The sequence below is a fragment of the Chiloscyllium plagiosum genome, unplaced genomic scaffold (genome assembly GCF_037043375.1).
Source record: "Chiloscyllium plagiosum isolate Xiang-an unplaced genomic scaffold, Cpla_swu_hap1 HiC_scaffold_4, whole genome shotgun sequence".
In the NCBI taxonomy this organism is placed as follows: domain Eukaryota; kingdom Metazoa; phylum Chordata; class Chondrichthyes; order Orectolobiformes; family Hemiscylliidae; genus Chiloscyllium; species Chiloscyllium plagiosum.
Window position 1 is genome coordinate 40737284 of NW_028270142.1, and position 27161 is coordinate 40764444.

Below are 27161 nucleotides of genomic sequence, written 5' to 3' on the forward strand. Positions count from 1 at the left end.
TTTTGACTCTGACTCTCCAGCATCTGCAATCCTCACTTCCTCCCACCCTATCATCGAGATTATTACAGCACCAAAAGGGCTGAAGGAGTGATACAACCCACCTTCTGTGAAAAAGCCTGTTTCTTGTGGTCTGTCTCCTCACTTCACAATAAGAAATCAAATATTGACTGATACTCACCATTATGCAGTGGCACCTGACAGTACAGAATTCTGGAAGTGGAGGCTGATGGCATCTTCTTGCATTCACCATCACACACAAACACTTTGGATTTTTCTTGGTCGAATCCAATGCCCGTTATTGTTAGTAATGCACCACCACCAAAGCTTCCTGTATATGAGAGGAAACAAAATTAAAACCTAATTAACACTTGTAGGTGCGTGATGTAATGTGATTTCAATGTCTTTGAACCTAGGATTCATTTACTGTCATTTTAATTAATTCAAACATTTGGGATAGGTTATGTATTTGGGTTATAAATGGTAGTGTCTGTTCTGAACTCTGGAGGCATGTCTCTTCCTGTAGGAGCTCCTGCAGGAGTTGAGCCTGTTCTTACATATGGCATCATCAGTGTGTGTTCATCTTTTCAACAGAGGGCTGTGAAAGTTGGACCATTGAACATTTAAAGCTGTGATAGATGGATTTTTGTTCGAGAAGATAATCAGAAGTTAAGGGGTACAGGCAGGAAAGTGAAGTTAAGGCTACAATCAGATCAAACTTGGCTGAGTAAACACTTAGCCTATGGAAGAAATAAGCAGAATGTGAGGCTTCTCTCCTTAGAACAGGGCCATGAAGATGAAATCTGGCACTCTGTCCCAAGAGACATCAGCTAAACTAACAGGATCAAAACAACACTCTTGCAGGTCTGTGTCTCTCAGAAATAGTTTATACATTGATTAATTAAAATATCTCATTAGTGATTTTTTTCTCCATTTTCAGGACATAGGCATTAGTGGCATTTACAACCCATCCCTAAATTTCTCTCAAGGGTAGAGGTACAACTGAGTGATTCAATAGAATAAATCTGAGCACAGTCTGAAGTCAACCACATTGATGAGGAACATGAGTCATGAGTCACCTGTAGGTCCAGACCAGGTAAGGAGGACAGATGTCCTTTCGTAAGGTATGCTGAGGAAGCAGATTGGGTTGTATTCCAACCCAACAGCTTCAAAATCACTGTCACCAGGACAGTTTTATCTGAATAAATTTGTTAAACTGAAAGTTAACTCTCTGATTGCACTGGGACTCAAACCAGCTTCCATGGGTTATTAGCCCTGGAATAAAACAACTACACTATCCCACCCTTCCACAATGAAACATTTCAATCCAATTATTTTCTTGTCTCCATAAAAGTACCAAAGAAATTTGAAGAAAATTGAAACTCCGTACTTACCTTCAGTTGGAAAGATACTGTTTATATTGAGTTCGTATTGAAAGGACAGATCAGACAATGCGTATCCCCACCTCTCGTGTTTCAGAAAAATAGGGAATGTGCCACCAGCATGATGTCCCACAATGCACTGAACGCAACTGTCATTCATCATGGTCACTTTACACAAGACATTGTCTATTGAGACAGTGATGTTAGAGGCAGAAGATCCAAATCCCGACCCAATGATGGTGATTGTTGATTCACTTACACCTAAAAACAATAGGGAAAGAATTCTGAGAATCTTTAGGCTGTTGATGTATTTCAGGGGATATGTGTGAGAGAGAACACAGTGGAATGAAATGCTAATAGATGAGATGGAATTGGTTGTTATGAGGTTTGTATGGAGCTTATTCACCAGTGGACTGGATGGCCAGTTTCGGTGGTGCAAATTCTATTTACTTTTTTGCCAACCATAGAATCCTTCAAGATATTTGCACTTCTCCAAATCTAACCTCTTGCACAGGCAATTGCTTGATAGTACAGAACTCAAATATTGTTAAACAGACACAAAATTTAGGTTTTTCATCAGATATTCATCAGATCTGATAAGCAAGAAACCAAATTTAGAAAAGGAACATCAATTCATATAGAATGAGAACAGGATGCTGATTGATTTGATCATTACTGGCATGGAGTTACAGCATGGCATGTTAACTGTCAATCTTAGCTGATTTAACTTAGGCCAGGTGGGTAGACTCCATTTGGTCAGGCCATTGCTCTGGGAAATGTAGCAGGGATTGGCAGTCTCGATAATCTTTTCCACAATGTTAAAGGTGCAATGTATGAATATATCTTTTTGCCTACAAAGAATAGGTCTTGTATGTGAATACCTATAGCTTCCACCATACACAAATGAATCACATAAGCCAGGTTTCATAATTTGGTTTCCAGTATAACTCCTAGCATAGTCAGGATTATTTGAATAATGTGTAATGTGGTATATGAGTTTCATTGACAATGTGATGCCAAGGATGTAGACTGAACAGCTCATGGGCTCTCAGATCATGTCAAATAACTTGGCCCTTTGACTGTTCATAGCAGGCAGTATCTGTGTGAAAGGGACTGTCCATGCTAAAGGGAATCATGATATTGTACAGTATAGAGAGGCCCTTCAGCCCACTGAGTCAAGACCACAAAAAATATACCTATACTAGTCCCACTTTCCTGCATTAGGCCCATTGTCATGAATGTTATGACACTTCAAATGTTCATTCAAATATTTTTAAAAGCCTGTGAGGTGTTGTCCCTCAACTATCCTCCCAGACAATGCATTATATTCCCTCAGCACTCTCTGGGTGAAAAAGGTTTTCCTCAAATCCCCTCTAAATTTCTTGTCTTTTGCTTTAAAATTATGCTCCCTTGTTATTGATACATCAACTAAAGAGAACAGCTGCTTTCCGTTCACCCTGTCCATGCCCCTGATAATCTTATACTCCTTAATCATGTCCCCCAACAACCTTCCCTTCTCCAAAGAAAACAATCCAAGTTTATCCAGTTTTCCTTCATAGCTAAGGTGCTCCATCCCAGTCATCTTGGTGAATCTCTGTTGCATCTCTTTCAGTGCAATCACATCCATCCTATATATGGTGGCCTGGACAAGACACGGTACTCCAGCTGTGGTCTAACCAAAATGTTCTGTAAGCTCCAACCTAACTTCCATGCTCTTATAAACCATGCCGCAACCGATAAAGTTAAGTGTCCCTCATAAGTTCTTTACAATAATGTTAACCTGTCTTGCCACTTCAGGGACCTGTGGACAAGCACCCGAACAACTGTTTCTCTGAGCTTTCTAGCTTCTGGCCATTCGTTGAGTACTCCCTTGTCTTGTTCCTTCTTTAAAGGTGCACCACCTCATATTTATCAGGGTTATAGTCCATCTGCCAATGATCTAACCATTCTGTTTATAACCTCCTGTAACCCAACACATTATTCCTTACCGTCAACCATCTGACCAATCTTGTGTCATTGGTAAATTTACATATTGTCTCCGCCTCTACCCCCTGCATTCACACCTACATCACGAAGAATAACAGACCCAGCAGAGATCCCTGTGCTAAGACACTACGCACAGGGCTTCAATTACATAAACAATCTTCGATCGCCACCTTCTTTCTCCTGTCACTGAGTCAATTTTGGATCTAACATGCCAAGTTACTCTTCATCCCGTGAGCTTTTAACTTTTTTTAAAATCAGTTTTCCATGTAGGATCATGTCAAAGGCCTGGCTGAAATCAATAAAAACTGGGGGTGAGTCAGTGGTTAGCACTGCTGCCTCACTGGCAGGGACCCAGGTTTGATGAGACTGTCTGTATGGAGTTTACACATTTCCCCCCGTATCTGCGCGGGATTCCTCCGGGTACTCCGGTTTCCTCCCACAATCCAAAGATGTGCAGATCAGGTGAATTGGCCATGCTAAATTGTTCATAGTGTTAGGTGTATTAGGATAGGGAAATGGGTCTGGGTGGGTGACTGTTCGAAGGGTTGGTGTGGACTTGTTGGGCCAAATGGCCTGTTTCCACATTGTAGGGAATCTAATCTCCATCAACTGCTCGATTCTCATTCAAACACTTGGTCACCTCCTTTAAAAATTTCACTAGATTTGTTCGGCATAACCTCCCTTTGACAAAGGTACGGTGTGTCCATTTTAAAGTGATCACTCATGTGAAAGAGAAAGTTATTATGAATGAAAGCCTTCCTGGTAAAGTGTGTAATAATGTTAGAGTAAGCGTGGTGTTAAAGCCAGGGCCCACATTCAGGTGAGGGCCCATTTAAAGACAGTGTTTGTGGTACAGTAAGGAATTGGAATTTTTGCCCTCGCTACCCCATAGCTCCAACCAACACCATGTGTGCAAAAGTGTATGTTACCATCACAACTGAGAGTTGCTGTTGTGTCCCTGGCCCACGAGTTGGTTCAATCAACTGGATGGTTAGTGTGGATCAAATTGGTGTCAACAGCATTGGGCTTAATCCTATTCTGACTGGGGTAGATTTGAGGCCTGACTTGTTGCCTTGCCCAGTATGGAGATGGTAGTGCTGTGTCAGGCCTGACTGCTGGGAGTTGGAGTAGAAGAATTAAAGACAATCTTAACGTGAGGAGTCTTTGTGTTCGAGGGAGAATTCACATCAGGGAGAGAGTTTGTGTGAGAGGGAGCGCTTGTGCTAGTGTGTGTGTTGGTATTAGGTGTGTGTTGATGGAAGAGGGAGTGTTCATGTTAGAACTGTTTGCATTAGGAGTGTTTATTTTAGTGGGAGTGTTAGTGCGAGGGCAAGTGTTGTCACGAGTTTTAGAAGCACCCTTGGTTTTGGGATTAGGGAATTACTTCAGAAACATAGCATGGAGATCAAGTTCTAACAACTACTTACCTGTTACTGGAGATACAGCTAGAACTTCTGGAGTCTCTGTTTGGTTGTAGGTAAAGTTAAGGACAGGATACATTGTAGAACGAACAGTAATCTTTACATCGACAGTGCCTGGGGGACCAGCGGGAGTGATGCACTTAACTTCACCTGGAGTGACCGAAAGAAGGTGGCATGGAGATCTGTGAACCATCACAATGGTTTCATCCTGGATAAAACCATTTCCTGTTATTAACAATGTGGTACCACCATGGATACCTCCTGATGCTGGAGAGAGGGAAGCTATGGTAGCACTGGTGATGGAAATCCCTCTTAGTGACAGACCTTTATTCAATGTTAAAACCATGAGTGTATGTTTGCCAACAGGCAAAGGGCCTACTCTGCAGTTCATGCTGCTGTCTGAAACATCACTTGGAACAAAACTGGCATTTCCTATGAGGACGAAAGCCTCATCCACACTGTTCCCAAATCCACTGCCACTTATAGTAAGCTCTGTGTCAACTGTAGTCAGGATTGGAGAAGACACATTCAGTATGATTGGTGCTGCACTCTCTGTGTAGGAATAGTCACAGGTGCCACTACACACCGCTGGGATGCCATGGACAGAAAGTGTGACAATCCCAGTAGAGGCAATAGAAGCTGAAGAGTCACAGATGACATGTGTGTAGTTTGCAGAAACCAGCGTGCAAAGTACATTGGCTAACTGGACCCTGACAGCGCTCAGGTCAGCTCCAAATCCTGACCCAGTGATGGTTACTCTGGTCTTTCCCATTGTGGACCCAACATTGGGGCTAACATCATCAATGTGAGGAAGCAGCACAAAACGACGACTCAATTCATTGGTTACTGTATTGATAGCTGTGCCGAGGTTATGGACTGTCACGGACACCAGAGCTGCAATGCCAATATCCATCGCTCCCTCAGGATCTATCTGACATAGAAGTTCATTCTCCGTGCTACTTTCAACGACACATGGATGTATTCCAACTCTCACCTGAAACAGAACAAAACATCAGAATGAGAATGTCTGCTGGCCAGCAATCAACTGATTTTATACCTGTAGACATGACACAATACTAGCTACTTGTAATCAACAATACTGGTAGTTCAGAGTGGAGAAACAATTTAAAAACTAGCAGAGACAGAGGGGAAAAGATACCAACTGAAGATAAATATGAAGCATGAAGATTTTTCAATAGCACAACATGATGACAGGACTGAGAACCATTAGTGGTACAAACACTTGCATTTGTACAGCACTTCTGATGTAGAAGAGCATCACACAGCTGGAACTGAGGGAGCACAACATTCAGAAGGTCCTCTGCAAAAAAAAGTCCCAAATAAAAGCAAAGATGAATGTGAAGAAAGTTAATATCACGCTAAATACATTCAAATGCAAAATAAATTTCAAGGACATTTATACCAGGCACAAGGAAGGAAAATTGTGAGCCAGTAACACAACTGATTTAACCAATAGGTGTGGAGCTCGTGCTGAGTGAGGTAGGCTACCACAGTGTTCAAAAGACACTGTGTTACTGCAATTCCAGGTTAAACAATGCAAATTGATTATTAGTGCTAGCCTAAGGGCTTGGAGACCTGGCGTGGAAAAAGATGAGGACAATGTTCCATTATCCTTGCAACTTCTTCGAGGAAGTGATAAACCAAGTAAACTGTGATGAGACCCCTGGTGTTTTGCACAAACTGCTAAGTTGTCAGCCCAGGGTCTGTGTTAGAAGCTTGAAAGCTCAAGACTTGTATTGGAGACTTGGGTGGCAATTGTCCTCTCACTGGAGGTGATGAGGACAAACAAATTGGGCATTTAGCACCATACGAGTGCCAGCTAATGACCATCTCCAATAATAGTAATTCTAACCACTGACCCTTAACATTCAATAGTGTTAATATTACTGAATCCCCTACTGTTTACATACTTAGGGTTAGCATTGATGTGAAACTCAACTGGGCAGGTCAGAGTCTCGGAGTACCTTGGTGAGTCATTCTCTTCCTTACTCTCCAAAGACTATCCATATTTAGAAGACACAAGTCAAGTGTATAATAGAATACTCCCCACCTATCTGGATGGGTTCAGCTCCAAAAACACTCAAGAGGTTTGACATCATCCAGGATAAAGCTGCCCACTCGATTGGCATCACGTCCAAATTTTTGTGTTCTTTCCACCACTGATGCTCAGCGTCAGCAGTGTGTACTATCTACAATTTGCACTGCAGCAATTCACTAACACTCCTTAGACCTAACCTTCCAAACCCATGACCATTTCAATCTAGAAAGACAAGGGCATCAGTGACATGGGAATACCCCCTGCAAGTTCTCATCGAAGTGATTCACCATCCTGACTCGGAAATATACTGCCATTCCTTCAGAGTCACTGGGTCAAAATCTTAGAATTCACTCTCTAAGGGTAGTGTGAGTCAGCATGTTGACTGCAGCAGTTCACCAGCACCTCCTTTACTGCAGCTGGGGACAGGCAATAAATGCTGGCCAGCCAGCAATGATCATGTCTCATGAGTGAGTAAAACAAAACTGACTCTGTCGAGGTACTCACCACCTTTCTGCCATAGCAGTAAAAAAAAACTGCATGAGTATGTCCATTGGAGACTTTCATGTCTTTCAAGAAGTTAAGGGCCTAAGTTGTCAATTAAGGTCATTGAAGGGCCCCATTCTGTCACTGGCCCAATTACCAAACAGAAGCCAGGAAGCTGTGTACACCTGAAGCTGATTGCTCTTAGCTAACTGAGCAGGTTGGAACTGGGAACAAGTTGCTGAGACACAGACACACAGAAAGAGGAAGATAAAGAAGGATTTACTATTGTTCTTGCCAGCAGAAGCTGCCTATTCTCTGAAGTAAAATACTGAGTTTAAACTTGAAGAAAACCTACAGCAGTTGCTCTAAGCTATGAATTTTAAACTGATACATTAGAGACATTTTGTTACAAATCAGTCATGTTGTACCTTTTACAAACCCATGGAAGCTTCCAGAGAAAGAATATGTTCAGTTGTCTATCAACAAAAGATGACCCTGAGCTTCCTGTTGCTTGCCACTTCAACACATGTTCGCTAACCAATGTCTCTGTCTTGGACTTGCTGCAGTGCTCCAGCTCAGCGCAATCTGGAAGATCAACATCTCATTTTTTTCCTTAGGGAACAACTCCAAGTCACCCTTTGTTTACATGTGTACAGTACATAGGCCTTGACCAGCTCACTCAGAGTCAGTCCCGAGAATGAAGAGACTGTCTGAATCTCCTGTTTGGCCCAAGACTAACAAAGGGCAAAAGTGAGGACTGCAGATGCTGGAAACCAGAGTTTAGATCAGAGTGGTGCTGGAAAAGCACAGCAGGTCAGGCAGCAGCAGAGAAACAGGGAAATCGATGTTTCGGGCAAAAGCCCTTCATCACTGCCTGACCTGCTGTGCTTTTCCAGCACCACTCTGTTCTCAACACAAGATTAACAAACCCATTCAAGAATCTCATAATCAATGAGATCCACCTGGCTTCATTCCAATCACTGCATTCTCCCCACCCAAAGTCCGGGGATGTAGACCTGTTCTTTCTCGTAGCTTCTCCTGGGACTTTTCTGCCCAAGTCCAGTTCCTCTGAGTTGGACACAGCTGGTGTGGACTGGACCGTAGTCTGTCTCTTGCGCCTGGAGCATCTCAGGAGAGTTCCCTCTTCTTCTTCAGGTGGTAATAGTATTGAGGCTGCATTCATCTCGGACTCTGAGGTTGCTTCAATGCTAGAAAGGAGTCACCCACAGTTTCTGACAGTCTTTCTGGCTGTTTTGAGACCCAGGTACATATTATTCCTGCCCCGTTTGTGAGGTAACAACTTTCAGGTAGTCCATATGTTTGTTGACGATTGCCTCACCTACCCAAACGTATGTCATGTGACGTGACTGCTTGTGGACCTCGACTCAACCCATGCAGGCCTATTTCCATGTTTTAGACACCAAACTGCGTCCCCTGACATAAAGTGTCCGTCTCGCTTAGGCATGTGGCTGGCGTGGGGTTTTTGCTGCCGTTTCACCCTCCACCACAGGTCTGGGAATGCCAGGATTAACCTGGTGTGGAGTCTTCCACATCAGCAACTGTGCTGGAGCTATTCCTGTGGTTGCGTGAGGGGCGGTGCTATAATAAAATAGGAACCTGGACAGTTTCATATCAAATGAAGCTGTAGATAATTTCTTTAAGTCTGCCTTCAATGTTTGAACCGCTCTTGTTGCCGGACCATTCAAATTTAGGAATTATTTGAATTTTTTGTTGTAAATGATGTCCCATTGTCCATGATCAATACTTCCAGGACAACGTTCGCAGCTTTTCAATCATCATCTTTGAGTTTGCCAAATAAACTCTATGCACTTATTGAACCACTTTGAATGGCCATCCGTAATGACCAGGAACATTGAGCCCACGAAAGGACCAAAACAGTCGATGTGCAACCGAGTCCAAGTTTTACCCAGCCATTTCCACGAATTTAGGGTCATTGCTGGTGGTAATGTTTGCAGTTGTTGGCACTCTAGGTATTACCCCACCAGCGCAGCTATATCGGCATCCGATCCTGGCCAACAGACATAACATTTTGCAATACCCCTGGATGACCCTGGTGTTCAGCCAGTACCTGCGGTGACTTTTCCTTGGGACAATCACACTTATTCCTCATAGTAATATGCCATCTTCTATAGTGATCTGGTCTTGCCAGGTCCAGAAAGGTTTCAATCTTGGTTGTGATGGCCCTTTTGTTGCCCCCATCACTACCAGCTGTTTTAGTTTTGTGTCCACAGATAGATATTGTCAGCAGTGACTGGAAGAGTGTCCAGAAAATATAAAACCAGAATGGACTCTACCAGGGAGGCCTCATCAGGAGGCAGCTTAAGGCATCTGCATGTGCCACTTGGCCTCCTGAATGATGTTCCAACTTGTAATTGTACACTCTAAGAATAAAGGCCCACCGCTGAATTCGACCTGAAGCTATCGGTAGCATGGCCATGTCCTTTTTAGGTAACCCGAGAAGGGGTTTATGATCCATCATCCCAAATCCATGTCCATAAAGGTATTGGTGGAACTTTATCACACCAATGGTGGCACGGTGGCACAGTAGTTAGCATTGCTACTTCACAGCACGAGGGATCCAGATTCGATTCCAACCTCGGGCAACTGTCTGTGTGGAGTTTGCACATTCTCCCAGTGTCTGTGTGGGTTTCCTCAGGTTTCCTCCCACAGTCTAAAGATGTGCAGGTTAAGTAAATTGGCCAAGCTAAATTACCCATAGTGTTCAGGGAGGTGTAGGTTAGGTGCATTAGTCAGGGGTAAATATAGGGTGGGGGAATGAGTCTGGGTGGGTTGCTCTTTGGAGGGTCAGTGTGGACTTGTTGGGTCGAAGGGCCTGTTTCCACACTATAGAGATTCTATGATTCAAAGATGACTGGCCAAACTTTCCTTCTCTATCTGGGCACGTTTACATTCAGCATCAGCTGAAGTCCAGGAAACATATGCTATCAGGCAATCCCTCCATTGAGCCACCAGTGATCCAATGCTACTCCAAAACTGTATGGGGAGGCATTGCATGTGAGCACAACCTTTCACTTGGGATCGTAGTGGACCATCACCTTAGATGATGATAGCTGTTTTTTCACTTCGCTAAAGGCTACTTCTTGACTACGAAACCTTCCAAGCCTGACACTTTTTCAATAGTAGGTATAAGGGAGACCAGGTTATACATTAATTTTCCGTAACAATTCACCAATGCAAGGAAAGACCTAAACTCCAACATCAATATGGGAACTGGAGCACTTTTGATCACGCTCACTTTATCTTCCAACAAGTGTAACCCAGTCTTGTCAACTCTGAAGCACAAGTAGGTCACTTGGTTTGCCTAGAACATACATTTTCTATTCTAAAGCTTATGCCTGCCTGGGAGAAACTTTTAAGGACCATGTCCAAGTTTTCCAAATGCTCCTTATTGGTCTTCCCAGTTAATCGCATGTCATCCAGATAAATGCAACCTGGAGTAGCCCTTGTCAAATATTCTCCATGGTCTACTGGAAAACGGTGCAGGCTAAAATTGCAGTCCTGTATATTGGTACAAACCTTTATGAGTATTAATTCTGGCATTCTTCTGGGACTCTTCATCTCGTCGCAATTGCAGGTATGCATAGCTTGTGCCCAGCAATGTGAAGGACAGCCCCCTTGCCTACAAGACCTCCAGAAGGACTGGGTATTTATCCAGCTGAGACAAACGGTTTACCATTTGCTCAAAACCTCACAAATGTGAACAGAGTCATTAGGCTTCACTATCACTATGATCAGTGGTACCCATTCTACACACTGCATTGGTTTGTGATTCCTTCACTTTCCAGCCTCCTGATTTCTGCCTCTACTTTTGCTTGTAAGGCAAATGACAACAGGTGGGTCTTGCAGAATTACGGAATTACTCCCTGGTCAATATGTAAGTGGTCTTAGCTCCTTTGATGGTTCTAGACCTTCCTGAAAAACTTTGTGTTTTTTTAATTAGGACTTCACTCAGGCAGCCACGTTCTAATTGAAAAATGTTGAACTCATCAAGATGAATCTTTCCCAACCAATTCTGCCCATCAAGCTTGGGCCCAAGCCTTTTACTACAATCAGTGGCAACTGCACTAATTGTTTCTCATAGGAGACTGGAACTGAGGCCATACCCTTAATCTGTAATGGATTTCTGGTATAGGTTCTCTGTCTGATTGAGGTCTTGTGCAAATTTAAAGTTTGGAGTCCAGAGCGAATCTGGTTAAAGACTGGTTCTGCAACACTGACATTGCTGCGCTGGTATAGACCTCCATGAGAACTGGGCTACCATTTACCCAGACTTTTATTTTGATTAGTACTGATTTGAATGTTGCGAAGCAAGTTAACTGTAGATGGACTTTCCAGGGTGTGTACTTTCCTGGAAACCAGCCTATGAGTTCTCCTACTCATAGGCCTCCCTTGCTGAACCGAGTCCACAGACTAGCAGCAACTACAATGGCTGGTTAGCCTGGATCCTGAAGAACATTTCAGCTATTTGGCTAAGGCTCAGCTTTGTTTTGGGGACTTGCTGAGGGTTGGCCTAGGGTATCTCTGCTCAGGATAATCTAGAACATAGAACATAGAACAATACAGCACAGAACAGGCCCTTCGGCCCACGATGTTGTGCCGAACATTTGTCCTAGCTTAAGTACCTATCCAATTGCCGCTTAAAGGTCACCAATGATTCTGACTCTGCCACTCCCCCAGGCCGCACATTCCATGCCCCCACCACTCTCTGGGTAAAGAACCTACCCCTGACATCCCCCCTATACCTTCCACCCTTCACCTTAAATTTATGTACCCTTGTAACACTCTGTTGTACCCAGGTAAAAAGTCTCTGACTGTCTACTCTATCTATTCCCCTGATCATCTTATAAACCTCTATCAAGTCACCCCTCATCCTTCGCCGTTCCAATGAGAAAAGGCCTAGCACTCTCAACCTATCCTCGTACGACCTATTCTCCATTCCAGGCAACATTCTGGTAAATTTCCTCTGCACCCTCTCCAAAGCTTCCACATCTTTCCAAAAATGAGGCGACCAGAACTGCACACAGTACTCCAAATGTGGCCTGACCAAGGTCCTGTACAGCTGCAACATCGCCTCACGACTCTTGAATTCAATCCCTCTGCTAATGAACGCTAATACACCATAGACCTTCTTACAAGCTCTATCCACCTGAGTGGCAACTTTCAAAGAGCTATGAACATTGACCCCAAGATCCCTCTGCTCCTCCACCTTACTAAGAACCCTAACGTTAACCCTGTATTCCACATTCTTATTTGTCCCTCCAAAATGGACAACCTCACACTTGACAGGGTTGAACTCCATCTGCCACTCCTCAGCCCAGCTCTGCATCATATCTAAGTCCCTTTGCAGCCGACAACAGCTCTCCTCACTATCCATAACTCCACCAATCTTCGTATCATCTGCAAATTTACTGACCAACCCTTCGACTCCCTCTTTCAAATCATTAATTAAAATTTCAAACAGCAGAGGACCCAGAACTGATCCCTGTGGAACTCCACTTGTAACTGGGCTCCAGGCTGAATATTTACCATCTACCACCACTCTCTGACTTCAACCGGTTAGCCAGTTCTCTATCCAACTGGCCAAATTTCCCACTATCCCATGCCTCCTGTCTTTCCACATAAGCCTACCATGGGGAACCTTATCAAATGCCTTACTAAAATCCATGTACACTACATCCACGGCTCTACCCTCATCCACATGCTTGGTCACCTCCTCAAAGAATTCAATAAGACTTGTAAGGCAAGACCTATCCCTCACAAATCCTGCTGGCTGTCCCTAATCAAGCAGTGTCTTTCCAGATGCTCATAAATCCTATCCCTCAGTACCCTTTCCATTACTTTGCCTACCACCGAAGTAAGACTAACTGGCCTGTAATTCCCGGGGTTATCCCTATTCCCTTTTTTGAACAGGGCACAACATTCGCCACTCTCCAGTCCCCTGGTACCACCCCCGTTGACAGTGAAGACGAAAAGATAATTGCCAATGGCTCTGCAATTTCCTCTCTTGCTTCCCTGGGATATATCCCATCAGGCCCGGGGAACTTGTCTATCCTCAAGTTTTTCAAATGCCCAACACATCTTCCTTCCTAACAAGTATCTCTGCATGAGGCGCTGCTATTGTCTACACTCAAGTGGTGTTCCTCAAGCTCAGTCAGACAGGTGAGGGTGTCCACTTCTATTGGGATGCCCTGTAGCTCTCATGGTCACCTGCTGCATTTTCTAGTGCCAAAGCCAGCTGTAGTACCTGTTGAAGTCCAGTTGGGCTTTAGCTAGTACTTTTGCATGGTTATGTCATTAATCCCACGTACCAAACGGTCTCTCACATCTCATTCAGGGTTAACCCAAAATCACATGCCTCTGCCCGTCATCTTAACTTCATGAAAAATCCTTTGATTCTTGAACTGCCAAATAAAACTGGCAGTATTTCAGAATTAGGGGAGGCTTGGGATCATAATATTCTTTAGCTAAATCCATCAACTCGGGAGGTTTTAGTATTTGGTGCCTCAGGGAAAGTTAAGCTTCTAACAATCAAAAAAAAACTGCAGGTCTGCAAACACAATCAGAAGAATTGCTCTTTGCTTTCCATCTGCCCCATTGTCATTTACCTGGAAAAAAATGATGCATTTTTTTCCACATGCTGTGCCCAGTTTTCAATGGCAGGATCAAAAAAGTCAAGCTTCACGAATAAAGGCATGATGCCAGAAATGCTTACCCCAACTCAAAGACGACGGTTGCGAGCAAATTATCTTTTCGAGTGTCCTGTTTTCTCTTGTTGCTACTGTAGTAACTCCAAACAGGCAGGTTTGCCGATAGTGAGTCACCCTCTATTTATATTTGCATGTTATGCAGGCCCTGGCCAGCTAGTTCAGAGCCAGTCCCTAGAATTAAGAGATTCCCTGAATCTCTTGTTTATTTTCTTTTTTCTTTCTTTTTCTGTTTTATTTTTGTTCCCCTACACTACCGCCATATAGCAATAGTGCTTATTTTGCCCCTGTCCCCCAAGTTGTCTGTATAAAAATATTATGTGTAAGATAATTTTATTTAACATTTTCCACCACCAGGAAAAACACCCAAGGGACCAGAAACCATGCCAGGCAGAACTCGGTAGGAACAATGCCAATGTGAAAGAAAAAGTGAAGGGGAGGGGAGGGTAGAGATCAAATCAAAATAGAGTTGGAGGGGAAATAAAGCACTCCACCTCCTGAAGCACCCTCCTCTCCCGAAAAGCATCAAGTCTGTAATCTCCTGTTTATACGGTTTTTCCCTAAACTACTGTCACATGGCAGTTATTTAACTCTGTCTTGCGCCTACACACACACACACACACATGGGTACTGTAAAACATAAGCACTATTGGCATACTGTAGAATATGAGCACTACTGACATACAGCACTAGTGTTTATATTCTACAGCACCCATGTTGTGTATGTAGGTGCAATGCAAAGTGAAAACATTAAGTGTAAATAACTTTATTGATATTCCACCAACAAAGAAATCCCCCATGTGGCCAAGGAACTAATGACAAGCAAAGCCCAGAGCGAGCAATGCTTACATGAAACCACACATGAAGTGGACGGTAGGGATTAAATCAAAACAGAATTGGAGGGGGAATCAAACAGTCTACCCCCTGCAGTGCCCACCTCTCCCTAAAGGCATCAACAATGTAATATCCTGTTTATATCTGTCAGACTTAACAACCCCAATCATGGATCTCATAGTCAATGAGAAACAGCTGGTCCTCATTCCAATCACCACTGAAACCCTGCAATGTTTAGGACTCAATATTGAGTTCAATCATTTTAGGGCCTGAGCAAATCTCTGCTATAGAAAGGATGTTGTGAAACTTGAAAGAGTTCAGAATAGATTTACAAGGATGTTGCCAGGGTTAGAGGGTTTGAGGTACATGGAAAGGCTGAATAGACTGGGGCTATTTTCCCTGGAGCGTTGGAAGCAGAGAGGTGACCTTATAAAGGTTTATAAAATCAAGAGGGCGTGGATTGGGTGGTTAGCTATAGAGGGTATAGCTTTAAGGTAAGAGGGAGAAAATTTAAAAGGGAACTAAAAAGCAACTTCTTCACACAGACAGTGATACATGTATGGAAATGAGCTGCCAGAAGAAGTGGTGGAAGATGGTACAATTACATCATTTAAAAAGCATCTGGACAGGTATATAAATAGGAGGGGTTTAGAGGGATATGGGGCAAATGCTGGCAAATGGGACTGAATTAATTTAAGATATCTGGTCAACATTGACGAATTGGTCTGAAGGGTCTGTTTCCATTCTCTATAGCTCTATAACTGTTCCCATGTTCTTACTCCAAGCCCCATACATCAGGACTTGTCGCCATATGGGCTGCCTCCACAACCAACCCATTGTCAGCTACTCGTGTCTCCATTAGCAGCTCTTGACCATTATCCATTCCTTCGTCTGCCCAATTTCTGCTCTCTCTGCTCTCCATCCCCACCTGTTGTTTACTCCTCCCCTTTTCCCTGCCTCTGCTCAGCATATATACCAAGCTTTTCTCAGCTACAATCAGTTCTGAAGAAAGGTCACTGGACCCAAAACATTAATTCTGCTTTCTCTCCACAAATGATGCCAGGCCTGCTGCGTTTTTCCAACAATTTCTGTCTTTGTAACTGAAAACTAAGAGCCTCGTTAGCTAAAGCAGGACCATTTCAACATCAGCACTAGGAAGCAACACCGCTGATTTGACTTTCTGGTTTCTCTACCTCCATCAATAATCTATCTTCCCTATTTGTTTGTCTGTGCATGAGAAAGAAGAATTTATAAGATGATTAACGTTTTAGTTAATAGTGCTTACATACCAATGATTTATATCTGATTTCCTATAGCTCTAGTCTAGTTACTTTGAATAAATAACGTCTCTGGTTTAGTACAGAAGCCTGGTCCATGCTTTCTAATAACTTTGGTATTAAAATTAGTAAAATTGGGTGCTGTGTGTATGTTAAAAGAATTTCAACATTTAGTATTATTTAATGAATAGCAGGCTTCAATTTACTGTGCACTTCCCCAGTGGATTGTTACACCTGCCAGCCACATTGGTTTGTGAGAGAATGACCTCCATTTGCTCCAACTTGGAGCCAACCAGGGACAGGAATGGTGAGGTGTGGGTTAGGGGGCATTGAGTTAGAATCATAGAATCAATCCCTACAGTGTGGAAGCAGGCCATTTGGCCCTATCGAGCCCACAATGACCCTTTGTCCTACCCTAGTCTTGTAACCCTGCATGTCCCATGGTTAATCCACCGAGACTGCACATCTCTGCCCACTAAGGGCAACTTAGTACAGTCAATCCACCTAATTTGCACATCTTTGGACCGTGGGAGGAAACCCATGCAGACTCGAATATGCAAACTTCACGCAGACAGTCCCTTGAAGGTGAAATTGAGCCTGGGTCCCTGGTGCCAATGATCATCAATAATTCCCTTGTTCTTGCGTCTAATTCTATGGGACACCTATCTTGCAAATAGCTAAAGAAAAGGATTTCCTTCCTCATCATAGCGATTAGGTGTCAAACTTTAGGACCCAGGTCCTGCTAGCCTCTGACATCCAACATTGCTAGAAAGGTGGAGCCTCGCTGTCAAGACTTGCAATTGGCCAAGAAGCTCACCGGTCCTTTACCAAGCTGATTGGAGCGTGATTCGGAAAGCTTTCTCTACCAGCATATGAGTTGCCACTGAAAATGTCTGCTCCCACACTTAGACAATGTATCAGAGAAGCACGACCTCGGTGTCATGGAATTCTTTACCCCAGAAAGCAGTGGATGCTGGATTGTTGACTATATTCAAGTCAATAGGAGCCGAGGGCAATGAACACAGAAAGCAAATGAGTTGAGCCCTCAGTTAGATCAGCCATAGTCCTACCAAATGGTGAAACAGGTTTGAGGGGCTGAATGGTCAACTCATAGCAATTCCTGCATTCTTGAAAAGCTGGTCCTGAAGGAGTGCTGCACTTTTGCTTGAGATGTTAAACCAAGGTTCTGTTTGGCAGTTCTAATGGGTGTAAAAGATCCCGTGGCACTTTTTTGAACAAGAGCAGAAGAACTCTTCAAATTTGCTGGGTTAAGATTTATTCCTCGATCAAGTAAATTAAATTATTAGGTAATTATCACATTGCTACTAGTTGGATCTTACTATGCACAAATTAGCTGCTGTGTTTCTTACATTACAACAGTGAACTACACTTTGAAGAGCTCTTTATTGGCTGCACAGCATTGGGATGTCCTGCACTAAAGTGCTATACAAATGCAAGTTTTCGGAAAAATAAGGGATGAAGTCACAGATAATTACATTGTTAACATTTAGAATGCAAATTGAAATTTTCCTTAAGGTTTGAACATGTTGGTTTACCTCATTTGCACAGCCGATTTTACTGAATCCAGTCCCGGTAATGGTTAGTTTGTCCTTCACTGTTCCTTTCGAGGGTGTGATGCTGTTGATTGTGGGGGAGTAGCAGGCAGACAGGTAGAATGTGAAGCTTTTGTCATCGGTCCTGTTCAATGTCTGGTTACATGTGGGGATCGGTGCTGTACAGTCACTATTACGTTTTTGTTGTGAAGGCAGTTTCTCAGAAGGCCCTACACATAAACAACCAGCTGTTAACCAAGAGAATATGTGCAGGGACAGCAGCCAGTGGAGAAACAAAAAGCAACACATCAAGAAACTCAAATACATTCAGCTTTCTCAGCAGGAGAAGCTCAAAATCTATAGAATTGCTGAAAAGTATTCCTAATCTACCTAATTTTGTTTTGTTTTCCAGTAAGTTACAAGCTAAAGGGTGGATGTTGGGAAGTTGTTTCCGTTAGGTGGAGAGACTAGGACCTGTGGGCACAGCCTTAGAATTAGACGGGGTCAATTTAGAATGGAAATGAGGAGACATTTCTTCAGCCAGAGAGTGGTGGGCCTGTGGAATTCATTGCCATGGACCGCAGTGGAGGTTAGGACGTTAAATGTCTTAAAGGCAGAGACTGATAAATTCTTGATCTCGCAAGGAATTAAGGGCTATGGGCAGACTGTGGGTAAGTGGAGTTGAAATGCCCATCAGCCATGATTAAATGGCAAAGTGAACTCAATGGGCTGAATGGCTTTATTTCCACTCCTATGTCTTATGGTCTTATGGTCTAATCCACATCAGTTTCCAGCCCAACAGTGTCTAAGGTTTTATATTTTCATCTTTGTTTTCAAATACCTCTATGGCCTCATTTCCGCGCTCCCCCCCCCAATCTGTGTCACCTCCTTTTTGTGCCATAGCTCTCTGAGATCTCTGTGCTCCCCCAATTCTGGCCTCTTGAGTTTTGCTGTAATCTAATAACCCGCTATTGGTTACCATAAATCTTCTGCTTTGGCACATTGTGCTTTTGTGAAAAGAACTGCCTAAATATATGGTGCTTCCAGGTTTTAGTTGTGATCTGATGCAAAATTATTTCTAAGCAAAAGATTTCAGTTCTCTTAATTTTACTTATTTTCTCTATAGTTCTACTTTTCGGTTGTATCTTTAACAGGATACAAATGATCAGAAAAATCAAATTTAAATTTTAATAGTATTCTTGACAGGTTGAGAGAGAGAGTTTCAAACAACTTGCCCATTCTAGAAACAAACTGATTTAATTTCTACTGAATTCTGTGCTGATAAAAATCATACATTTTCTATATGTTACAACTGAGACATAATGCATGGAGTAAAGTTGAGAATCTATCCAGTATGGTCCCCAAATAGGTGTGCTGCTGACTGCTTTCTGATAAAGCAGTGTTCCTCAAATCCTATGTGACAAATGGTAGATCCAAATGTGACTGATGAGTAACGTACAAATGAGACTCCAATATTATGAATGCGATCTCAAAGCTCACACTCACATGTGAATTTTATCTGGATTTTTGGTAAAATAGAGATAGGAAAGCAGACATCTTAATTGCATAAAGTAATCTAAAACAAATTAACTAAATCCAAAATAATACACTAGTCTCAGTAATGGTCATATTGGAAATACCAGGCTGTCATAAAAGCCAATCTGTTTGTTACATTCTTTGATCTTGTGATACCTTTACTCCCTCAGTTACTGATGTTGGGAGAACTTTGTTTAACAAAGATCCACACATACATTACGTACATTATCCTGTGTTGGCTTTAAGATATTCTCTGCTGACTCAGTCTTGGTGGCTACTATGTAGTTAACACTTTCAATTGGACAACATTAATCAAAACACTGATTTGTTACTGCATTTAATAGATCCTCAGCATCAAACATAAACACCATCAAACCCTGAGTGATGGAGGCTAATCTATTCTAGGATCATACATCACCTCACCCAGAGCGATGGGAAAGGGATTAACATTTTCAGGCTTTTCCTGTGTTGCTCGAGAATTGACTTATTGAGGAAATTTCCTCCACCAACACACAACCCCTCCAAAATATAAAGAGGACGTGCATTTCACCTGGTACATATTCTGCTTCAATCCCTGCCAAATAAATATGTACACTTTCGATCCTTTCCTCAGCTGGCTTCACATTCACCGTTCCCTGGAGGATGATGCTTTGCTTCTGGTCCACATAACCACTGCTGTAGTAATAAGTCCCGGGGGAGGTGAAATGATAAGAGAACGAACCTACACGGAAAAACCATCGTCCATTAGAGGGCCTGAAATCACCAAATTCATTTTATATTATACCTACAATCAGAAGGCATCAAAGAAAGAAAGAGGAAACAAACTTTGCATTTTCACTGCATAGTAGCATTAATACAGAATCTCCCATACAGCTATCTCAACAACATAGATGCCCAAATTCCAGGAGATTTTTAACAGCTGCTACACATTAAAGTTAATTTTTATTAATTTAGTAAAATAACTTACTGGCTTGTTTGATTAGATGCTGAATGAGTACAAACTAGTTATGAGCTTCACACACCAGAGACTTCCTCAGGGTGTTTAAGCAACCTTTGACCCCACCCAACATGGCTCAGCCTGATCTGGCTCATCCAACCTGGCCCTAAGCACCCACCCAAAAACTGACAAGGTTGAAAAGTTGGCATTGGCCCAGGCATGAAGTTGCCAGTATTGAGAAACAGTTTCAGTATTATGATTCCATTACTGGACTCATAATCCAGAGCACTGGACCAATGCTCCTGAGACCTGAGTTCAAATCTCAACATGCTAGTTGGAAAATTTAGATTTGATTAGTTAATTACATTTTGAATAAAAAGCTACTCTCAACGATGTTGACTGTGCAACTACCATACTGTAATAAAAACTCAAATGGTTCTCCAATGTCCTCCAAGGAAAGAAATTTGCTACCCTTACCTGTTTTGGCCTGCACGTGACTCCAGACTCACAGCCATGTGACTGATACTTAACTGTCCTCTAAATGGCCTAACAAGTTGTTAAGTTGTCATAGAGTCATAGTCATACAGATGTACAGCACGGAAACAGACCCATCACTCAATAAAGGATTGGGATGGCCAACAAATGTTGGCCTTGCCCAACCCTGTGAACAAATAATTAAAAACTTAAGTCTCTTACAAACTCGGAATGTCCCAAAATGCTTTACAGCTAAACGAGAAGCTTTTTGAACAATAGATTTTGCTGTTATGTAGGAAATGCGTCAGATGGACATAAAAGATGGCGTATTCAATATGCTGAAAATTAGGAGAGTTGTTGGTGGTGTCCTATAGCTAATATTTATCTTAACCAACATCACAAAAGCAGGTGATCTGCTAATTATTACATTTCTGGTTGCGAGAGTTTGCTGTGTGCAAGTTGACCAAACAGTACAATATGTCGAAAGTACATCATTGCCTGCAAAGCAGGGATGTCCTGAAGTTGTAAAATGTGCGGTAGAGTATCAAGTCTTTTTCCTTCATGTGAAAGTCTGATCGAAAAAATATGCAATAAGGATGAATTTCTACATGAGATTCTACGGTGCATCAATGCAATTTTACACAAAATGCTGCATGCCAATCTGATCTCTCTGCTATAGGGTAAATATTGTGAAACTTGACAGGGTTCAGAAATGATTTACAAGAATGTTGCCAGGATTGGAGGGTTTGAGCTATAGAGAGAAGCTGGAAAGCCAGGGCTATATTTTCCATGGAGTGTTAGAGGCTGACAGGTAACATTATAGAGTTTTATAAAATCATGAAGGGCATGGATAGGGTGCATATGGTTAAAAAAAAACTCCCGGGATGGAGAGCATAGGTTTAAGGTGAGGGGGAAAAACTTACGAGGGACTTAACGGATAACCTTTTCATGCAGAGGGTGGTGTCTGTATGGAATGAGCTACCAGTAGAAGTGGTGGAGGTGGTAAATTGCAACATTTTTAAAAGCATCTGGATGGGTATATGAATAGGAGAAGTTGAGAAGAATACAGGCCAAATGCTGGCAAATGAGTCTAGATTTATTTATGATATCTAGTTGGCATTGACGAGTTGGATTGAAGGGTCTGTTTCAGCGCTGCACATCCTTACGACTATATCTTCCTGTGGCATCAAATGCAATAGTTATGGACTTACCAGATGAAGTGCTCACATTGCCACTAATAAACCCACTGCCTTTGTAGTTTACACCACTGGGCTTGGAGACACTGAAGACTCTATATCTCAAATTTTGAAGTAAAGGTGGGGACTGCCACTGCCACTGTACTGTATCCCCAACGACGATGTCCAGGGTTGAAGGATCCCACTCATACCCCACTCCAATTGCTATTAGAACAAAGCAGTAACAAATGTGGTTAGAACGTATACTCAGAAAATAAAACTAAACATTTGTGGCATCGAGATTTGTTAAAATACTACAAATGTTTAAGTTGCAGTCACTGATATCCTCTAATTTTGACAATGTATATTATTCAGAAGAAAATATTTTATCTTCGCAATTTGCGAGTTTGATTCTTTATAGTGAGCATGCATCATAAATAGATTTTTCAGCATTTTTTGATATCGCCTATTGCAGTCACCACCAGGCTTCAAAGGGAGAAGACCTTAAAAATTTAACCCAGGATCTTTGGAGGAGATGTCAGGAAATATGTCTTCACACAAATGGGAAAATCAGGAACTCCTTCCCCTAAAGAGCTTTTACGGCTGGGGTCAATAGAAAATATTCAAAACAGAGATGGATAGTTTTATGTTAGGAAAGTGTATTAACAGCTATGGAACCAAGGTCAGAGAATGGTGTTGTGCCACAGTTCAGTCACCATCTAACTAATTTAATTTGAGAGGCTGAATTACCTCTTCCTGATTTCAGCACTCCTACTTACGAGAAGGACGGAAGCAACACTGCACAATTTGAACAAAAATCTTCAAAAAGCTGTCACGTACTTCCACTGCTGCCATTGTTGGTGATGACAAATTTTCTTCCAGTTTGATCAGAAACACACTTGAGAATGTTTGGAGAAGCAAAGGTTATGTGACAGGGAACAGAACCTGTAAATATTGCACATCACAGAATTCCAGTCAGAATAAAATGTGAGTGATTGTTATAAAATCTCTGCTGTAATTCAACTCAATCAAATTACTATCTTTCCACAAGTTATTAATGTGAAATATTAAGTTACTCCAGTTATATATTCATAAAGCAATAATTTGAATCTTGAGGAAATAGCTAAAATGACAAACTAATTGAAACTCCATGAAATTATTGCAGGTTTTATTTTTAATTCATTCATAGGATGTGTGTATTCCTGGCTCGAGTATTGTCCTTTTGGGTGGGAGAAACAAGGGTTTACAAGGTGCTGCCTAAGGAGCTCTAGTGACTTGTCGCAGTGCACCTTGTGGATGGTGCACACCATTGCTAACTTGTGTCAGTGGTGAAGGGTTTGCTTTTAGATGGGGTGTAACTCAAATGGGCTACTTTATCCTTAATGGTTTATCCCTTAATGATTTATCCCTTCTTGGAGGTGAACAGATTTTGAGAAGTCAGGAGATGAGTTATCCACTGCAGGATTCTGACCTGCTCTTGTAGCCACTATATTCATATAGTTGGTCTAATTCAGTTTCTAGTCAATGATAACCCCCAGGTTGTTGATAGTGGATAGTTCTGCGATGTTAATGCCATTGAATGTCAAGGGGTAATACTTAGATTCTCTCTCATAGGCAACGGTGATCACATTGCACTTGTCTTCTGCAAATGTTACTTGCTACTTGTCAACTCAGTCTAGATTTTGCCAAGTCTTGTTGCATATGGAAATCGGGTACTTCAGTATCTGAGGATCGCAAATGATGCTGAACATTGTGCAAAACATCAGCAACACCTCGTCTACTGACCTTATGATAGAGATGGAGATTAATGAAGCAGCTGAAGATGGTTGGGTAGGACACTGCCCTGAAAAGCTCCTACAGTGATAGCCTGAGACTGAGATGATTGACCAACAATGACAAGCTTCTTATGTGGTATAATAAAAACAAAATATAGTGGATGCTGGGAATCTGGAACGTATGCAGAGAGTGCTAGAGAAGCTCAGCAGGTCTGGTAGCATTTGAGGGATAGAGAAAGAGAGCTAACTCTTCTTCAAAACTTCTTCCAATTATCACAGATGCAACCAGTCCTGAGTTCCGCTGGCATTTTGTGTTTGCTCTTTTGTGCTAAGTATTACTCCAAGCAGTGGAGAGGTCTCCTCCACTGGACTCACCCACCCTTTTCCATTTCCTATTGTCTGCAGCTTTACTTGGGCTCCTTGATGTCACACTCAGTCAAATGCTGTTTTGTTTTCGTAACAGTCACCCTCACCTCATCTCTCAAGTTCACCTGATAAGCTTACCAATTTGAACAATGTTGTCCTCTGGGACGGGACTGAAACCAGATCCAGAAATGGTGATTTTCGTGCCTCCATACAATGAGCCCTGCTGAGGAGTCACTTCGGTCACTCGCAAGACATACTCAACTGAAGCATTTAGAGATTTGCTGCGGTGAAAGAGAAAAACAAACACGATAAATCTTAAAAAGTATTAATATGATTGAACAGCAACCAAATGTACAGATGAAACTTTACAGGAACCATTGTCATTCAGTTCCCAACTTTATGTCAAATGTAACATCTACACAAAGACATTGAGTTGACAAAGCAGTCATCTGTGGGGTGTGATGACTTGCTGTGATCTGGAAGGCACTACCTAAAATATCTCTAGAAGCAGATCCAACAGCAAATTTCAAAATGGAATTGAGTGAATATTTGAAGGAGAAAAATTGATATGGCTTTGGGGATAGATCAGGGAAGTTGAACTACTTGAATAGTTCTTACAAAGAGCTGGCACAAGCAAGATGAGCAGAAAGGCTTATTCAGTATTGTGCCATTTTGTAATAGTAATCTCCAACAGGGTGACTTAGGAAAATATATTTGGAATTTACTTTTTTTAAAAAAAACATTCATGGATGTGGTCATCATTGGCTTGGCCAGCATTTATTGCCCATCCCTTTTTATCCTTAAGGAGATGGTGGTGAACTGCTTTCTTGAACCACTTTTGTCTGTTTGCAGTTAGTGGACCCACAATGCTGAGTGGGAGAAAATTCCAGGACTTTGACCCTATAACACTGAAGGATCAGCATTATATTTCCAAGTCAGGATGTTGAGTAGCTTGGAGGGGAACTTACAGGAGATCTTGTCCTTCTGGATGGTAATAGTCATGAGGTTGGCAGTTGCTCTCTCAGGAGTTCTGGTGAATTTGTGCAGTGCATCTTGTAGATGGCACAGATTGCTGCTTCTGAGCTGCTGTGCAGGGAGTGAATGGTTGTGGATGTGATGCCAATCAAGTAGGCTACTTTGTCCTGTGTGGTGACAAGTTTCTTGAGCGTTATTAGAGGTAGAGCAACAACTATTCGATCAGTCCTGCCTTTTGCCTTGCAGATAATGGACTGGATTTGGGAAGTTGGGGGTGTATTTGTATGTGTGTTGGCGGCGGGCGAGTGCGTTTAATGCAGCTGTATTGTCAGTCTCTGACCTGCTCTCATAGTTACAGTATTGATATAGCAAATCCAGTTCAGTTTCTAGTCAATGGTAACCTCCAGGATGTTGATAGTGGGGGATGGTAGTCAGTAATGGTAATGCCAATGAAGATCAAAAGGGTGAATGGTTAGATCCTCTCCTTTTGGAGGTGGTCATTGTCTTACACTCATCCTACTTGCACACAAATCCTACTTACCACTTGTCAGGCCAAACCCGGATATTGACAAAGTCTTGCTGAGTTTGGACATGGACTGCTTCATGGTGCTAAATGTTGTGCAATTTGTGATGGAGAAAGTTCATTACTGAAACAGCTGAAGATCTTTGGTCTTAGGACACTATCCTGATGAATACCTGCAGAGATATCCTGAAGCTGAGATTACTTATCTTCAACAACCACAACCATTTTACTTCATGCCTAGTATGACTCCAATCTGCAGGCAGTTTTCCTCTGATCCTCACTGACTCTAGTTTTGCTGGTGCTGCTTGATGCCACAGACATTCGAATGCTGCTTTGATATCAAGGCAGTCACCCTTCCCTCTGCACTGGTTATGAGTATCTTGGACTCGCCTTGCTCGTGTTGCTTTGGCTGGCGAGGCTCCAGACCTGAAAGTTTGTCTGTAAAAACGCACCAATGGTAAGTGGGCAACTTTTAGTCTGACCTCAGAATCTGACTTTGAATCGATGATTCAGGCCAGTGAACTAATACAAAAGATTTTGCAGAAATTTGCACAATACAATTTGCACTTAAAAGTTTGCTATCTTTTGCACAGTTACACTGGATTCGGGGAAACTTGTAAAGAAAAATCAATGCAATGGAACATAAGCTCTCGGTCTTCATACCCAACACGAGTTTGTACATAGATACTGTAATTCGCCGGAGGGAGGCTGGGCGGACAACACGTGATGTTGTTGGTCGACCATCGAAGAATTGCGCACTCAGAGTTCCCAATAACTACAAAACTATCTTCAGATTTGTTGCCAAAATCCGATCCATAGATTGTCAGATTGGAACCACCTATGAAACAATTTTCATATAATTAATTCCCTTGTCACACAACAATATAAAAATATCAGTCAATCTGTATGCTATTTTAGAATGTATTGCCAACCACCAGTAACAGCATGTGCTTATATGGTGCCTTTAACACAGGGAAATATGGAACTGTGGAGTAAGAGTTAAATGTATCTTTATTCTAAGAGTAGTTATTGAGCATGTGCAGAAGGAGCTATTTCTTAGTGGTGTTGGATCTCACGCACTGGGATCTCAGTGCAGGGCTCCAGACAAGATCTTTCCTGTATTTACTCTCACCGGACCTTTGGAATTCAGCTCTTTTGTCCATGTTTGAACTCAGGCTGTAAGGATGTCAGGAACTGAGTGGCTCTAGTGGAACTCAGACTGCATGCCAGTTAGCAGGTTATCAATGCTTGATAACATTGTTGATGACCTCTTCCATCACGCGACCAATGATCAAAAGTAGACTGCTGGAATGGTAATTGGCCTGTTTGGATATGTTTGATTTTAGTGTACAGAATATACATATACAATGCTCTACATTGCTGAGTAATGCCAGTGTTGCAGCTGTACTGGAACAACCTAGTTAGGAGTGTGACTATGTCTAGAGCTCCAGTACCATTGCCAGAATTTTGGCAGGGTCCATAGCTTTTGTAATATCCATTGCCTCCAACTCACATGAAGTGAATTGAATTGACTGAAGATTGGTATCTGTTATTCTGGAGATCTCAGGAGGAGGCTGAAATGGATCATCCATTCAACACTTCTGGGTGAACATTGTTGCAAGTGGCTCGGCCTTATCTGTTGCATGATGTACTGCATTCTTC

General features: G+C 42.3%; 1 protein-coding gene across 2 annotated transcripts in view; it reads right to left on the reverse strand.

Annotated features, from left to right (window-relative positions):
* Positions 1 to 27161, reverse strand: part of LOC122549503 (fibrocystin-L-like) — a 243183-nt gene that overhangs the window by 117194 nt on the left and 98828 nt on the right. For both annotated transcript variants that reach the window (XM_087986185.1, XM_087986184.1), the window contains exons 33-41: positions 26163 to 26337; positions 24140 to 24282; positions 22701 to 22805; positions 21897 to 22085; positions 19825 to 19995; positions 17742 to 17968; positions 4793 to 5780; positions 1392 to 1640; positions 179 to 328 (exon numbers count right to left, since the gene is read on the reverse strand). In XM_087986185.1, coding sequence (XP_087842311.1) covers positions 179 to 328; positions 1392 to 1640; positions 4793 to 5780; positions 17742 to 17968; positions 19825 to 19995; positions 21897 to 22085; positions 22701 to 22805; positions 24140 to 24282; positions 26163 to 26337 — 2397 coding nt within the window. The remainder of the gene's footprint in view (positions 1 to 178; positions 329 to 1391; positions 1641 to 4792; positions 5781 to 17741; positions 17969 to 19824; positions 19996 to 21896; positions 22086 to 22700; positions 22806 to 24139; positions 24283 to 26162; positions 26338 to 27161) is intronic.